Source organism: Molothrus aeneus, chromosome 9, assembly GCF_037042795.1.
Source record: "Molothrus aeneus isolate 106 chromosome 9, BPBGC_Maene_1.0, whole genome shotgun sequence".
NCBI classification, from domain to species: Eukaryota; Metazoa; Chordata; class Aves; order Passeriformes; family Icteridae; genus Molothrus; species Molothrus aeneus.
This window is the reverse complement of record NC_089654.1, coordinates 2,984,581-3,001,620: the sequence shown is the minus strand read 5'-3', so window position 1 is coordinate 3,001,620 and position 17,040 is coordinate 2,984,581. Positions and strand designations below refer to the sequence as shown.

The window sequence follows — 17,040 nt, the reverse complement described above, 5'->3', positions numbered from 1 at the left end:
CTTGTTCCTACCCTACCCCTGCTCTGAAGACACATTCCTTTTTTCTATAGGGCCAACTCAAGAAATATCCAGGATTTGGGGAAAGGGCAATAAACGGGGCAGGGGGAAAGAAAGAAGGGAAGCGTTACTCACATACCAGTTTTTCTTCCTTATCTCCTTGGAATAAAACTGTTTCATAAATCTGGCAATGTCCAGGAAGTTCATTGTGCCTCAGAAAGAAACAGTGCTTTAATTTAATGCTTGCCTTTTTATGTTCCTGTTTGGAAAACTGTGTGCTTAACCTGTAAGTTTGGGAGGCAGAGAGTGCAGAGGAATTGCTCAGGAAAGGGTTTGCAGAGCACAAATCTGTTTGGCAAGGAAGTTGCTGAAAACTGTGGAGTAGATGCTGCAGAGAGTACCTTTATGATTGATTTCCATTCAAGTCAGACTGACTGCAGTGTGGTCATTTTTCTAACCCATAACTGCACACACTGCAGCAGTCTGCTATCTGCAGGGTGTCTGAATTATAGCAGTCCATGTCCCTGTTACCTTTTACACAAATTACTTACACCAGTTTCTTTTTCCATGCAAATTCATCAGTTTTACAGCCTCTTGTAGCTGCTGTCAGGAAACTGTTGCAGAAAGCACAAATTGATAAAACCAGTTAATTTTACTGTGCTTAATTTTTCTTTGCCTCTGTTAACACACCCTCTCATATACACCCAATGTGCAGGAAGCCTATGATAGTTAAGAGAAGATAACAAAGGATTTGAGTGTTCTTGTCATAAATTACTTCCCAACTTAATTCCTTTTAATGACCATTCCAGATTTTCTCAAGTTTTAATGGCCTTGTGCATTTTCCGTCCCCTGCTTGTAGAAGTCCGTGGATATCCAGGCTGTTCCCTTTCTGTCTCAATGACGTTCTTAAAAGATCCTTGCCAAACAACAACTAATTGTCTTGTGGGGATGATGAGGCAGCTGCAAAGCTACATTATTCCTCTGTCAAATCTGACATTGTGAGCTCCTTAAGACTTGGGGTGAAATACTGGCCCCGTTACAGTCAGTGGCAGCACTCCCAGCCCAGACATGTTAGCTGGGTGATAGGAGCTATCCTGTCTTCATTTCCTCACTCCTTCCCCGTTGGACTGAAAGATTTTTTCATGTTTGAAAATGGGCCAGGTTCTCAGACCAAAGATTAAACTTGGCTCAGCATCCCTGTGTGGCACTGAGACTGCCTTGCCTTTGTGGCTGTGAATCAGGGCTCTCAGACAATGCAGCCCAGGCCAAGCTGGTGCATTTCATTGTGCAGGACGTCCTTGTTTCAGATGGCTCTGAAATGTGAGAGAAACTCATGATCTGTGATTGTCAGCCCCCGAAGTTGCATTGTCCTGTGAATAGCACTGGAACAGCCACACTGGACGTGGTACCATTTGCTGTATTAGTGGCATTTCAGCACGAAATCCATTCTCTGCTGGCTCCAACGTTAAGCTGCTCTGCTCCTTGTCTGCTCCCAGAAGAATACAGCACATGGAGTTCATGGCTTGTGCCTGCAAATTTCAGGGTGTGTAGGAATCTGTGATGTTTAATTTGAAACCAAAGATCCAGGGCAGGGAAATTGCAGGGATTCGTATCCTTTGCAAGAAAAATTTCAGTACTGGGTAAGGTGATGGAGTGAAGAGTGGAAGGTCACTGCTGGATAAGACTTTTGGGGAGTCGTATGTCTCTAGCTCTGATTTAGCTGGAGGAGAGGCCAGAGGAAAGCTCAGGTGCTCTTAGGCACAAAAGAACTCAAGTTTCTCATCTGCTTTTTTAACCTCTGTGCTTGTGGCTGTACATCACACGTACCCCAGAGGTTCTGAGGTGTGTATTTCCCTGCCTGTGCTGCTTATAGATCCTGCCAAGCACTCTGCAGGGATGATGCAGCCTATCTGTAACCATGCCAATAGAGACAACGTGGTCCTAAAAGCAACAAGTTTCATTAAATGTTAGAATGACATTAATAGAAAAGCAGCGCTTAGAGGAAGCAGTGCCGTAATTGTTTAATTTTAAAAAATAATAATAATATCTTTGGAGGAAAGTAAGAGAGATTCTATGTCATGGAACACTGTATTCTTGATAAAATTTCCATCTTCTTGATTGCAATGCCAGGTACCATTAGCATTTCCTAATTTCCACATCCCACCTGTTCCCATCGTGAAACTAAACACACCCATGAGGAAGAAGAAAGTGATTTTGAAGTGCAATTCATGCCATATTCACATGACTTACTGACTGCAATCTCTTTTGTTTCCCCAGCACCGATAGCTGCAGGAACAGGCCCTAATTTCTCCCTCTCAGATTTGGAAAGTTCTTCGTACTACAGCATGAGCCCAGGAGCAATGAGGAGGTCTTTACCTAGCACATCCTCTACCAGGTAATTTAATCCCTGCCTACCACCAGGTTCCTTGGAAACCCAGGCCAGCATCATTACTCATCTGGGAAAGTAACCATTAAATTCTCTGACAAGCTGTTTGGGGGCCTCACGATGTGGAGCTGTTTCAGATTCACAGACCTGAATGTTCAGCTGGATTGCAGTAAAGTTCTTTTTGTGTGTGCAAGCCTCTAAGAAAAACTGCTGCGTGGACCTGTGTAGCTCCTGGTTTTATCTGGGTGTATCAGGAGAAGTTCCACTGGAATTGCTGAGTTTTGGCTTGTGGCAGAAGAGAACTTGGAGCATAATAAGATGCAAGGAAAGTCTTAAGATAGACTTAAATGTGTTTTTTATTGTAAAAAGTGATACCTGTGAGACTAAGACTGTTTTAGGATCTTGGTCTATAAAGCATTTAGTTTTCATAAAGCATTTAGAAGTTTGTGACTCAGCCTTTGGAAAACCAAATTGCTAATGCAGATGACTGCCCCATCTGATTTTGATTTTGATTTAGATGCCAACTATCAAACAAGGATATTTTTTATTTTTTACCTTTCACTTTAATCATCCATGAGATTAGATTTATAAACAAGCTCAGTCACTCGAGTAGTCTTGAACACTATTAAGGAACCAGATTGATTTTTCTTCCCCCACAGCCAAAATAGATCACTTATTTCAAAGACATGACAAGAAAGTCCAACTCCTGCCTAACGCTCTTTTACATTTTTATCTCAGCCTGCAGTGCCACCAGCTTTGCAGTGAGCAAGTGCACGTGTGAAAAATCTCTGTAGTTTGAATATAGCTGTTGTTTTTATTTTAAAAATAATAATCTTTAACGAGAGGCTCTTAGCAGTAACTTCTTACAGTTTGCAGTGATTGGAAGAACATTCTGTCTTGCACTTAGTGTGCACGCTATGGAGCTCAGTGACTACAATTCCCACTACACATCAATTAAAAACTTTGTGCTGTTTCTTTCTTGCCTGTAAACTGTGTAGCCTACAGCACTCATCATTAGCACCATTCTCAGGTAGAATTTACTGGTGACTCCAGAAGCAAAAGTGAGGTTATTAATGTTACTTAAGAGCTCAGTTGTTGCTCTTCTATTCTTCTGCAAATAGCTACCACTGATAAGGAGCTAATTATAAACAGCATGGGTAGTTAATAACTTGGTAATATGTTTGTTTTCCTCTCATTAGGCTGTTCCCAGTCAGAAAAAAAAAAAAAATTCTTTAAATACACAGACTCAGCAGAATTATCAGGCGGTAATTATATTGTATGCACACAATTTCCCCTATTGACACATAACAATTCTCTAAATTAAGGAATGGCCAAACCTGCATTCCACACATGCCACAAGACTTATTCTTCCTGTTTCTCACCAACTGGTTTTGCACACCCGCCAGCTCCTACCTGTGCAGAGCTTAGGGTGGGGAGGCTGCAAGCTCTAAACCGAGAGTGGAAGATTTTATGTCTGCTAAATGTGTTCCCCCTACACAGAGCAGCCTGTTCTTGAATGCCTTAAGTCTTAATAGAATACAGATTTGGGGGAAAAGAAAAAAAAAAAAAAAAGTGAGCTGGCCCAGCCTTGGAAAAGTACTTAGAAGAGAAATTCTCAGTAAGGTCCCCACACAGTCTGTACAACTCATTATGGAAAACAGAGCCAAGCTGAGTGTCTTTGGCTCTGGGATCCTCTCCCTGCAGAACTGCTGGAGCCAGCGGCCACCAGAGACCACTCAAAGGGCTCTTCTGTGTCCTGAGCCTCTGGTGAGGGAGGTGTGATGTATCACAGGGGGATTCTTTAATGCTGACACTGGCCAGAGATACCCATTGGGGGCTTTCTGTGCTTGCTGGCACAGCTGCAGAGTCAAATGCTTCTTATTGTAGGATAGCGTGAACATTTGAACCAAGAATGGATCCTTCCATCATCCACTTGCCTCTGGTCCTTCTTATGGGACTGGGCTAATTGAAAAGATTGAAAGTAAAAGTTTGAACAGATAAACAATTTGCTTTCAGAATTAGCCGTGAAAAAATCTGGCAATGAAAATAAGTCTCGTATGTCATCACCATATTCATTCAAACTGCAAGAATCATGCAATGCAGATGAAATTCTTGCCTTTTTATTGACCTCTGTGCGCTTTGAAAAATGTCCTACTCTGAATCTGTGAAAGCCTAAATGTCAGCCTAACTTCTGGTCAAACTGGTGCGTGTTTAGGGGTTTGGCCTGGGAAATGTTGTTTTGTATCTCACCAAAGCGCCCTAAATCTGTTCTACCTTGAGTTATTCTCAAGCACGTCCCAACAGCAGTGCCTTGGTTCCTCTTCCATGCCCTCATTGTGTGCTCCTTGCATTCTCAGCTCCACAAAACGTCTCAAGTCTGTGGAGGATGAGATGGACAGCCCTGGTGAGGAGCCGTTCTACACAAGCCAAGGGCGCTCTCCAGGCAGTGGCAGCCAGTCCAGTGGATGGCATGAAGTGGAGCCAGGTAAGCCCCGGCTCCCAGAGCCCCAGAACTTCATCTCCACTTGCTCTGTTTCGTTATCAGGATTGCTGTGTTAGAGAGGTGACCAGCTCTAGACGTCTCGTCACTTCCGAGAAACGGCCTCATGAAAATATGGCAGTGGTTTTATTGCTCCTGCAGCTGTGAATGTTTCTGTAGTGTGTCACTTCTGTGTTTTGGCCAAATATCTGAAGTATTTAAATAATGCAGCAGAAGATAGGCGGTCTTTTTCTGTCAAATTGTCCAGATCCAGTTCTGGGATAGCTTTTTCTAGCAAAAAGCAGTACCTGTCTGGGCTGTGCTCCATCAGTTATGCTGCTTAAATAAATATCCCTAAACTTATATAAGGTAGAAGGACTTTTCAAGCATTATACAACACTTGAGATCACTCAGTAATGACTTTTAAGAGACTTACAGAAGGAGTTGTTTTATTAATCTGTAATGCTGTGAAGTGTGATTGGAGGCTTCATATCAGAACAGATATCACTGGATGTTACTCTTCAGAATGTTGAGGAAGCTCTTTGGCCTCTTCTCAGTTAATTTTTGTGTGTGATCTTTCCTGTTGATCATTATTTTGGGTTATGTTATGTTACATACTTGACTGTCCATTGATCACTTATCCTGAGATCATCTGGGTGCTTAATACTCTTGGAAATATTTTTCTGGGTCAGTGCTATGTGCACAGGTGAAGTTAATGCCTCAGTGTTGCTTACAACTAAATAATCAAGTATTTATTGCCAATAAAAATAACAGAAGTCTTATTTGTTAGAGGAAAGCAAGCAGTGCCTCCCAGGGTTTGGGAAGGTCCTCTAAAAGTGCAAAGGATCTTTTGCAATACGTATTTTTTGTCTTTCTTGTTTGTCTGGATTTAAAATAGTATGGGTTTGGTTTGTTTGGAAGAAACACATGCTTGTCCAGGGCACTGTGTATAATGAACTATACAGCACAGAAAAGTGAATTTGACCTGCACAGCATTAAAATCAGTTCTGTGGGCACATGGCCAGCCACCTATATCCTTCATCATGTAGGAAACATACCCACAGCTTTCTCTGGAGACCCTGTCAAACAGCTGTCCTTTACAGCATGCCCAGAAAGTCACCGAATTTGGGCTATTCCAGACTGGGAGGAGACTGATTCCTGTGCCTGGGAGCCCTTGGAGGATCCCCTGCCAGCTGCCCTCTCTCCTCTAATGAGGAGGAGCCAGCTTGTGGGCCCTTATTGACTGCAGATGTGGCACTTTGGCAGGAGGAGAGGGTGGACCTGCAGGCAGACAAGTGCCAGGCTCCCCGTGACTGCCTTGCCACCGCCGTCCCCAGGGCTCTGCTGTTTGCTCTGAGGTGTCCTGCTCCCAGGCACCAGGGGCTGTCCCCTCCATCAGCTCCAGGCTGCAGATGATGTAAGGCAGAGCCTCACCTCTTGCTGAACCTGTGCTGACGGAGCGGCAGGAGCGTGGACAAAAGCCTGGCTTGGAGGGAGAGATCCCAGCCTGCTCTGCAGACACAGATGGCTGGAAACTGGTGGGGTCACTGCTTCTGCATCACTGCCAGGCTGGGGGACAGCTCCCCCCAAAGTTTGGGGTACTCGTTGGAAATGACAAATGTTCTCCATTTGTGCAACAGCCAGGGGTTGGCTATCAATTCTGCTGTCACTGCTGGTGGTTTTCCCCACATGTGGTCATTACCTCTGGCTCGTCCAAGCCCTGGCTTGATGGTGGCACTGAGCTGCTGAGATGGGCAAGGGAATTACCCAAAGCACCTCTGCTGCTCTTGGCACCACTGGGTGCCCATCATGAGGAAGCACAGCTGCCTATGTCGAACTTCCTGCTCAGAAAGGCAAGAACAAGTCAGACAAGAGAAGGTTCTTCCTTCCTCATGACCTTCCTCACTTATTATAGAAAAATCCCAGATTCTGCTTAGTCTTGCCTGTAAAATGGCAGAAAATCACCTTGCAGCATCAGGGACTGTAGCCAGGTACCAACTAGATATAGCTCAGATTCACCAAGCCATCTATCACTGTCACAGATGTGAAGAAAAAGAGCTTTCTTTATCCTGCCCACGTGGGATGCACTTCCAAGCCATCCCTGTGCTATATCCACACAGCCTTACCCCAGTGCTTCTGCCCTGGCTTTCCAGCAGCCTGTCCTCTGAATTCATTGCCTCAGCTTCTCTGTGAAACAGGGTCACTGCAAGAGCATGGCTGACAGAGGGATTACCTGAAGAGCCACAGCTCATCAGTGGTGAAGGACAAAACAGTGCTGAGTGTCCTTCCTTGCCAGGGCAGCAGTGGTGTGTCACTGGCCTGAGGTTCTCCCCCAAGGCACACGTCCTGCTGTGGTCTGTGCACAGACATCACACCTGGGTGTGACACTAACCTGTGGCCTTTTGTGTTTGACACGGAAGTTTCACCTCCAAAATGTTTGAGGAGTCTTTAGTGGGACATCTGCCTAGAAAATAATTTGGTCACCTGAAAACTGTACAAGTGATGCTAACATCCCATTTTAGCTGGGAACTTTCCACAGCAGTCCTCTCTGAGAGGGAGCTTTGGGGCCTGGACCAGATTCAGATCCATCCTTTCCGATGTCTTTATTTCCAGAGAAAGGCCTTGCCATTGATTTAATCTACAATCAAAATGGTGGCACAGTTTTTAGCATACAGTAATCTCTGAGCTTCGGTGTTTTGTTTTCTTCTCAGTGAAATTTGCAGTAGAAGTTTAAAGACTAAACCCATCTTTTTGTTTAGCTTGGCACTTCTTCCCTGCAGCTCACTTTGTGCTGTGTGGGATAACACAGGTATCAGCAGTGCACATAGAATGGGGCTGTTTCAGAAGACAGGCTGAGGTTTTATCCCGTGCTGGCAGAGTAGTGCAAGCCAGGTTTCCAAAGTCCATAATTAAACCCTGTCCTTTGGGTTACTGGCCAAACAACAGGAGGAAGAAATCAGACCAAGGAAAGGAAGCTTAGACTTGTCTGTGGGATGGCTGCTCTGGCTGGGAAGGAAAGTTCAGAGAGGAGCCAGCAGCCAACCTCCCAGCCCAGTAGGATCCACACCAAAGATAATAATACATCCTTTGCCTTTATTGCCTTTGAGTAGATTGCTTCCTCACAGGAGATTTAGATTTATGCAGAGATAGCTTCTTGGCCTATATGCCTTGACAGGTTTATGGGAGTGAGAGGATGAATATTCCATCTCTGTGTGTCGCATCTGCTTAATTTTGAGATGTGCACATGAGAAAGAGAGGAGACTCAAACCCTGGAGCAGGTGTGAAGCACGCACGTGCTGGTGGCACAGGCACCGGGAGAGGGTGGTACTGAAAGGTGTGGCCTGGGACAGTGCGGGGAAATCAGGGCTGTGGGAGAGGGAGATGGAACAAATGCACTTCAAAGAGAGCAAAACCTAGAAGAGAAAGGGCAAATGAGAAGACAAGCTTTAGACCATACAGAAGGGAAAAAGAAAAAATGCCAGAAAAACAAAGGTTTGACTTCCTAGAAAGGAAATATGAAATGGAATATGTGAACTCCTCTTGGAGAAGGAGAGCACTCCAGGCAGAGGGTTATTTACCGCCAGCCGTGACTCGCCGCTCTACATCTGTCTCCATTTTTTTCTCTTGAACAAATTCCCTTTTTGGATACTTTTCTTCCTGCTTTGCTTCCCTGTGATTGCCCCTGTAAGTGGTCTTTGGAGGGCAGGCTGTATGCTCAGAACATATGTGCAAACTGGCCGGAGAACAGAAGAGGACAAAACCACTCTGTGTGCTATTTCCATCAGGCAGTGGATGCTTCCCCCATGCCTGCTCCTGTGTGGAGGACACAGGCTGCAACCTATTGTCCATCCACAGCCCTTCCTCTGGGCTTTCACTTGCTCTGCTGAGGCACCCTGGTGTCTGTCTCATGGTGGGACTTTGCTGGGTGTAGATCCTCCACGCTTCACCCACCTGGGTGTAGATCCTTCACGCCTCACCCACCACCAGCAGCAGCACGACCTCTCCCTTCGTGGCACATCAGGCCTGCAGTGATGAGCAAAGGACTCAGCTTTGTTTCTTTTACAGATATTTCCTGCGACCAAGGGTGCAGCAGTCTCCTTGTACGTCAGATGTGACAGCCAAAGCAAGCCCCAGCATTAATCCCATGTTCCTTGGGCTGTACTCCTTGAGTCTCACATCCATTTACCTGCACTCGAAAGCTCCTGGGGAGCTCTCCGACCTGAAAAGGCTGGAGTCTGCCAGAAAAGATGAATTTCCTTTCACAACAGGAAGGCTTAGGAAGTAAAACAAAGCAGACATGTAGTAAATTACTTCTGCTTTTCAAATACCTTTTGCGGTATCCTCCTTACCATTACTTTATCTCAGCACTTTCAGTACATAACTCTTGTTAACTGAGAAGAAGGGCAAGAGAGGATAAAGATGATGTTAGTAAGAAAATAAGGCAACATCACACTGGCTTTGAACTCCTGCACAAAGCTGGCCTCTGTTCAGTTCTGTGGCAGCTCTGCTTGTAATGGGGGTAAGCCATAATTACAGGTATACGTTTTTTAATTCCATAATAAGCAAACATTGAGTTAATGTATATCTCTATTCCACTTACGCAATTTTTTTTTAATGCATTCTCTTGATCCAGTCCAGGAGTAATGTTCACATTGTGCTCCCTCAGTCATTTTGTGGAACACATGGATAGTATTTGCCAAGTCTGCTTCCATTGTGTTTCTACAGCGTGGCGTGGAAAGAAATGTTTAAGATGCAAATTCAGAGTATCCTATTGGATTCTTTACTTAGGTATTCTACTTGTCTCTTTACTTAGATCTTCTACTTTATTCTTAGATCTTCTACTTGTATTTCCACATAGTAGTTCAGTCCCTAGTGGACAGTAATCCCAGGAAAGGTTCATGTTTGCACTCCTTGCACTTCTTGAGGTATCTGAAGAGACAAACAGCTCTGCTCTGGTTGTGATCTTGACCAGCTTGGTTTGCAAAGGGGCTGGAGCTCTGTGGTCCTTTTTCCACTGAGAGACTGGTGTGACTGTTCATGTCATGGTCATCCCCCTGCCCCAGCCCCACCCTGGATGTTCTGCTCCCATTGTGCTGTGTTGGGCCTTTGTCTGTCTTCACCTTGAAAACCCCAGGAAACAAAGAAGACTTTCAGTGCAGAAACCTTAAGGAATTAGTAATACCTCTTGCACTGCATGGCTGATAGACATATCTGCAGTTCCAGGGGCTTGTGAGGTTGAAAATTTCACATGAATTTCTAACGGGAGAGCTCCCCCTTACACTGCTGGGCTCATCTGTGGTGGTGACGATGCTTTTAGAGTCAGACTCGTGACTGCTCACTGAACCACCCGGGCTGCTGCTGCTTGTTCTCATGCCACCATCCATGGAACTGTCTGAAAACAGTTTCTGAAGAATTTCTGTTCTACTGAGGAGCTGAAATCTCATTTTGGAGTATTTCCCTTGCAGTGTCAGTGACCCGTAACTTAACTCTCCCCATGGCTGCTTATGGAACAGCCACATGCAGGCAACCAGTCCAGAACTTGTTTCAATAATGCTTTTCTTAAATCTGGCATGGACTTTCTCCTCAGCATGCAAGAAAACTTCTCCATGTTTACTGAGAAACTTTTATTTATGCCATATGCATCAGAAAAGCTCACTCAGGCATAGTTCAGATGACCACAAGAGTTTGTTTTCAACGTCTGTTTGGAATTACATCTTGGAAATTTGGGAGAAAGTGCTATAAGGGAGATCCTAGATCATTTTCTTTATGCCCTAAGCACAGTTGTTGCCTGGCACTGCCTGGAAGATGAAATTTTATGTGTGGTGTGTCCCATCATCAGTGATGCAGAGTGTGTCTGGTATGTCCTCAGGCAAAAGGTCTGTGGGCTCATCAAAGGCCTTGACATTGTGCACTAACTCAGAGCCCAGAGAAGTTTTCAATGATTGTGCTGCATTACTACCAAAGATTCAAGGGATTGACTGCAGAAAATATGATGAAAAACATGAGAACCATGTATTATAAAAAATAAGGAATAGAAAAAGAATCCCTTTTCACTGGGAAAACATTCAACTGCAGAGCTGGAGTATTCAATGTCAAATAATTCTCTGGCACTACTTTTCAGTGACTTGCTGCAGTGGGCAGTTTTCACTGGGTCATAACTAGACAGAGGAATTTCATGATCTTAATCAATTTCCTTGAGCTGAACTTTTTGGATACTCACAGGCCTACAGCAGAAAGACAAAGCCTAGGTAACATCCCTTTTCCTTAGACCAGAGGAGGTCTAACATCCAGGATCCCTGCCAATTGTATTTACTCAGTATTTCCCAGATGTGACTTTGAATTGCCCTCTGGTTCTCAGTGTGTGAGGTCAGGCAGTCCCAGAGCTGCTCTGCCTGTACCTGCCTGGTGCAGCAGCTTCATTACACACCTCAGCACATCTCCCAGCAGGCACCAGGGCCATTTTTTCCTCCATTGAACTTAATATCTAAAGACAGTGGGAACATTTCACACAGAATGGTTCAGGCTGGAAGGGACCACAGTGGGGTCATCTGGTCCCACCTCCCTGCTCGAGCAGGGTCATCCCAGAGCACAGGGCACAGTCTTGAGTATTTCCAGTGAGGGAGACTCCACATCCTCTCTGGGCAACCTGCTCAGAAGTTGTTCCTCATGTTCAGGATGAACTTTGTTCTTTAACATGTTCTTCAACAAGGCCCCACATGCAGGCAGCCACCTAAAAAGCTGACTCCAAGTGAACAGGTAGATGCTTGAAGTGGAATGTATGATGGGAACACACTTCAAGGAACTCCAGCAGCTGTAGGATACAGAGCTTCCCTTAAATGTCTTTTTTTTGGTAGAGTCCATGTGTTGCCATATCCCTGCTCTCTGCATTACAGTATCCCATCAAAACACAAGCTGCCCAGTGGTTTTCAAGAACATAAGATTTTTCTTTTCTTCTAAGAGCAATAACACTTATCAACTTTTACTGAAATACCATATCAGCTCCTTGTCACTGGCAGTCTACAGTTCCTGCCGCTAAAAGTTTAATGCATTTACAGGAGCACTTAGGCATCAAGACTTTGATATCACAATCTGTTAGTCACAGGTGCTACATGATAGGTTTGTGTTAGCACATTATAGATCTTTTATCAGATACTGCACAAAATGTGTGTGTTTCTCTGCCAGGCAATCAGAATCAGGCTGCTGCATAGCTGATGAGTTACTCACCAATATAAGTTGTTGTTTATTTTAAACAGAACTTTCCCAGAACTGCACCTTAATGGATAAGTTAAACTCTAATTGGTCAAGGCCAGTGAAGACCAGGAACTTAATGGAGCCAGGAAAAACACAGCAGGTCCATGGTGGTGCTTTGAGCATTGTCAGTCTTTCACAGTGGCACTCGTCAAGTCGAGTGATTAACATTGCTCATTTGCCATCACAGACAGAGTCATTTTGACAGCAAATTACCACTGGATCAATAGCTCAGCTTGTCTTTGGCAATTCATGTAGTAGCATGAGACCTGTGACAACTTGCCATGCTGCTGGCAGTGCTGCCTCAAAACCATGGAAGGAAGCTGGAGGTAGGGGAAGAACTGCTCACCGAAAAGTCAGCTCAGATTGAAAAGTTCTAGATGTTTTCACATCCCTCCAGGGCTCCTTTTATTTTTTTTTTCCAGACTCTGGACAACACCAAAGAACTTGGCCTTGGGATTCAGCCTAAAGTGTACTTTCCATTTTTAATAAAATTAGTAATCCCATGCAAGTGTTGAAGCACATGCCTCAGCTTTGCTGTAATCCCCTGAGGAAAACATCCCTTCAGCGTGGTCCCGGAGAAGTCGGGCGGTCGGTCAGCCTTGTGGCTTTGCTCCTTGCATCCAGTTCCAGATGTCAGGAAATGCATAATTTAAAAATGGAGATGGAGCTGTAGGAGTTCTGAGTTGAAAATGCAGAAAGAATTCTCCCGTAGCTATCAAATTAAAGCTGTTTTTGACTGGCCTGGTGCTAACATCACCCCTACGTGCTGCTTTCACTGACCTCGGCGGCCGAGAGAAAAGCAGATCTTTTGTGCACTGGCACAGTGTAAGGTCACCTGAGGTATTTCTGTCACCAGACACAATTCACATCACCTGCATCCTTTTTACAGACATATAGGAAGGATTTCCTGCATGGAAAACTATTCTCTGACAAAGGCTGGAATGATGTTTCCCAATGAGATCAGGATTCCTGGGATGGCTGCGCTGTGTTGGTCATACATGGGCCTGAACTTTCTCAGATATTGTTGGTGGCCAAGCAACAGTTTGTTGCCACCCATTGTTGACCAGAAAATCAAAGAATCCCAGCATGGTTTGGCTTGGAAGGGATCCCACAGCCCCAGGCAGCACCTTCCACCATCCCAGGTTGCTCAGAGCCCCATCCAGCCTATCCTTGGACACTTCCAGGGATGGGGAGTCCTCACCCTCTGCCCACAACAGCCCACAAAATGTAACTTAAAGCAAAGACAATGATGTGTCTGGGGCTCCACTTTTGACACTGAGTGAAAACTCCCACCTTCCTTGGCACTGAGACAGAAGCAGACACTTCCTTTCCACAGGTGAGCCCTGAAAGACAGAAGCTGCTCTGGGTGACTGTGGCTGTGCATTCCTTGCTGCTTTGGGGTCTGTCAAACCTGAATCTTTGTGAGCTCCAGACAGGTCTCCTCTGACCCAGAGATCCTTGAAGATCATCTGATAGTGCAGCATGGGGCTGTTTAGTTGCAAAATGGCATTAAACGCATTAAAAGTAGTCTTCCAAAAATGGAACTAGTCTTCTTGTTTGCTTCTGGGACCAATTCAGGATGTTGACTTGGATCTATAAACTCTCCTATAGATTAGATCTTGGTTGGGAAATGGACTACATTCCTTTCATGTGCTGTCTTAGCAGTTGAGATCAGCAGACTTGCTTTTTCTAATGTGTTTGGGAAGCAGAAGCAATATTTTATCTCCTGTGGTATGCTGCTGGTATAGAAATGTTCAGGCTTATTAATTCTTCAGGACACAGGAAAGTCTTCATCACCTGTGTAGGCAGTCATGGGAAAGGACCCACTGCAAAGACTCCCTTGAACTCTTTCTTTTTTTTAGTTTTTTTGAAAGCAGCTGGAAAATATTAGTAATCTTCAGAGCCAATATACAGTACATATTGAGAGCCAGTAAATGATGCATATTATTGCAAATTCCTGTGCACTTCTGCATTTTATAAAACAGATAACTAAAATACTCACCTAGCCAGATCGGTTCCCCCAGGGATGCACATTTCCAAGTAGAGGACAAACCAAAAACACAGAACAGAGCAAAATTAGCCAAATAGAATGGCTAAGTGTTTGAAACAAATGGTTTTATGATCACTGAGTAAGGAGCATGACCTCCTTTTGCATCAGTCAAGGCAACTGTGAAACTTTGTGAAAGAAGCTCACCACAAAACAGATGCTGGGCTATCTTAGGTAAATAAGTTACAAAAAAATAATAATAAACCCCCCACACACACTTTTTACAAAGCACAGCTGTGTAAATATTGCATGAGACAGGGGAGAGGGGGAGAGATGTAACATACACCCTTTTTTTATGCAGAAGTTCTGCTCTGGGCACTGTTTATTAACGTTCCCAGTACAACCATCACTCCAGTGCCTAGCACACAGTGCAGCTACTGTGCTCCCTGCACATGTTTGATCTTGGCTTGAGAGGAGAAAACAGGCTTTATTTTAAAGGAAACATTTTCACCCAGAGATAAAAGGTGCAAGGAGAGGTGTTAGGAGACGGGAGGAATTATAGGATCATGGAATGGTTTGGGTCGGAAGGGACCTTTAAAAGCTCATCCCATGGGCAGGAACACCTTCTGCTATCCCAGGCTGCTCCCAGCCCCATCCAGCCTGACCTTGGACACTTCCAGAAGGCTGTACAGGACCAGGTACAGGAAGAAGACCAAATCTCATCTCTTTTTTTCCATTCTCTTTCCCACACCTTCTGCCACACTGACTTTAGATGTGCTCCTGCTTCTGCACCAGGTGAGGAGCCATTCTCCTTAACTTCATCGTGCTGGATGCCCTCTGCAATTTTCCTGCTTCTCAACTGCCAGGTACAGCACATTCCAGCCTACAAAAATCTGCCCACAGAGAGGAACAAATGGCTCTTCTCAGCTAGACCAAAGGCTCACCTAGACAGGCAGTTCACTCTCTCTGACAAGAGCTGGTGGTGGACACTTCAGGGAAGATAACAACAGTAGGAGAGGCATCCAGTGATGCTTTTCAGAGTACAGCCTCATGGATTTTGGCAGCAAACAGCTTGGTTTCATGAGCCAGAGGTTTTGTCCACATCTTTGGGACTGACTGCCTTCAGTGAACTTGCCTTTCAGAGATGTGCTTTTAACTCATTCTTTATTTTGGCCCCCACAACATCCCATGGCAGAAAGTTCCAGTTTTGCTCGGTGCTGCATGAGGAAGAACCACTTCTTTTGTCTGCTGCCTGATCATTTTGCTGGATGCTTCTTAGTGGTTTTCTTTTTCACTGCCAGAAGTAGTGAATAAATCATTCCCCAGTTACTTTCTTTACTTTCCTTCAAGTTAAGTGCTGCCCAACACTTTGACCGCAGCAGTCAGCGAGCACAGGGAAGCACAGAAATCCATCTAGCAGCCTCTCAGCTCGGGTAACAATTTGGCTCAGTGGCTGCAGAGCCATCTTATACCTGCAGAAATGCCTGTGTGCTGTGACAGCAGCTGTGCTGTCCACCCAGAGTGGGTTTTCTGTGACTCCCACCCCAGAGCTCGCGGTGTGAATGCAGTGAGCCTAAAGAAGGGATGATGTTTTAAGTTCTTTCAGTTTCCAGCTCCAAAGAAACTTAAACCTCAGCATCTGGCATGGCTACAGCTCTCTTCTGGTTCCATCTTGCCCAGGGAAGAGCAGGAGATCCACAACATCCTCCACCTCTGCTTGTCCCCGCCACTCCAGCACAGCCCTACTGACATCATCCTTTCTGCTCTTCCCTTACATCAGTGCTCACTGCTATTTTTAGTGTGATATACACCAAAAAGCATAACATAAGAGATCCTCTTGCTAAATTTAGCTGGAAAATTATAGGCTGTTTTACTGTTTTGTGCACAGTCTTCATTCGCCTCAATAGATTTGCGTGCAGATCTTCAAACCCCAAAAATCCAGACAAGTGAGGTGGTACCTGCAGCCCCAAGAGCAGCACTCTGGAGAAAAATGGGACTGTTTTATCTCAACAAGGGCTGGAGGCAAAGCCTTGGGTTCTACTTATAGGAGGGAAATAATTTTATTTAAAAAAAACAAGTAAGGATTTACAATCAACGAGATTTGAAAAATATAAATGTATGGATTATCTTTCTTCGCATTTAGTGTTTTATTGCAGCAGCCCACGTTTGTCTCCAGGAGTATTATCCATGATGCAGCACACTAATGCACTACCTTGCTCTGAACAGGAGAAAGCACTTTGGATGTAGTCCAGGTTTAACCCTGTCTTAGGGCTTGCTTTTACTTTTAAACAAAATAGCAGCAAATGGAAGTAAAGCACCATCCTGACTCTTCCTCAGAGTGTGGCCAGTCCTACACGTGAGGAGCAGCTTTGAGACAGAGGTGATGCTCATTCCCACTTGGTTCATGACTCCTCTGCCTCTCTTTGCCCTTTCAGTCCCTACAGCCTCCCTCTGTTCTCCATCCTTGAGTGAAATTCCCACAACCACACATAACCTAAAGGTGCTCTGCAAGGAGCTGCTCCTGGTCAAAGGGACTGTTGGACATCTGACATCAGGCTGGTCCCTGGAAAGACCCCTGTCACCCAGGCAAAATTGCAAATTCGGGCTGCTTGGAGGTTTTAAAAATTAAAACATTCCCCCAAACAGCTGTATTTCTTATGCAAATCCCCACCAAATGGTACCTTGTAAGTATTAGAGAAATTGTTTGTCCTCTGTTAAAAAATGATCATCTAGAAACCCATTAATTTTGGGGGGAAAAGGTTTTAAGAGGACAAAGCAACATTTCTCCCATGCTCTGTGAACTCTTGTGCTATTGTGATTTTACAGTGCTATTTCTCTGCTTCTGCTGGGTTTTTCTCCTTAATTTTATGTGGATAACCCAGAACAAAAACTGACACTTAATTCTGAGTAAACAGTGGCAGTGACTGAATAGAAACTTGA

The 17,040-nt window shown here is 44.7% G+C and overlaps 1 protein-coding gene across 12 annotated transcripts in view; it reads left to right on the top strand.

Annotated features, from left to right (window-relative positions):
• NFIA (nuclear factor I A) overlaps positions 1–17,040 on the top strand; it is a 242,298-nt gene that overhangs the window by 165,725 nt on the left and 59,533 nt on the right. For all 12 annotated transcript variants that reach the window (XM_066556114.1, XM_066556112.1, XM_066556113.1 and 9 more), the window contains exons 5-6: positions 2,275–2,392; positions 4,741–4,868. In XM_066556114.1, coding sequence (XP_066412211.1) covers positions 2,275–2,392; positions 4,741–4,868 — 246 coding nt within the window. The remainder of the gene's footprint in view (positions 1–2,274; positions 2,393–4,740; positions 4,869–17,040) is intronic.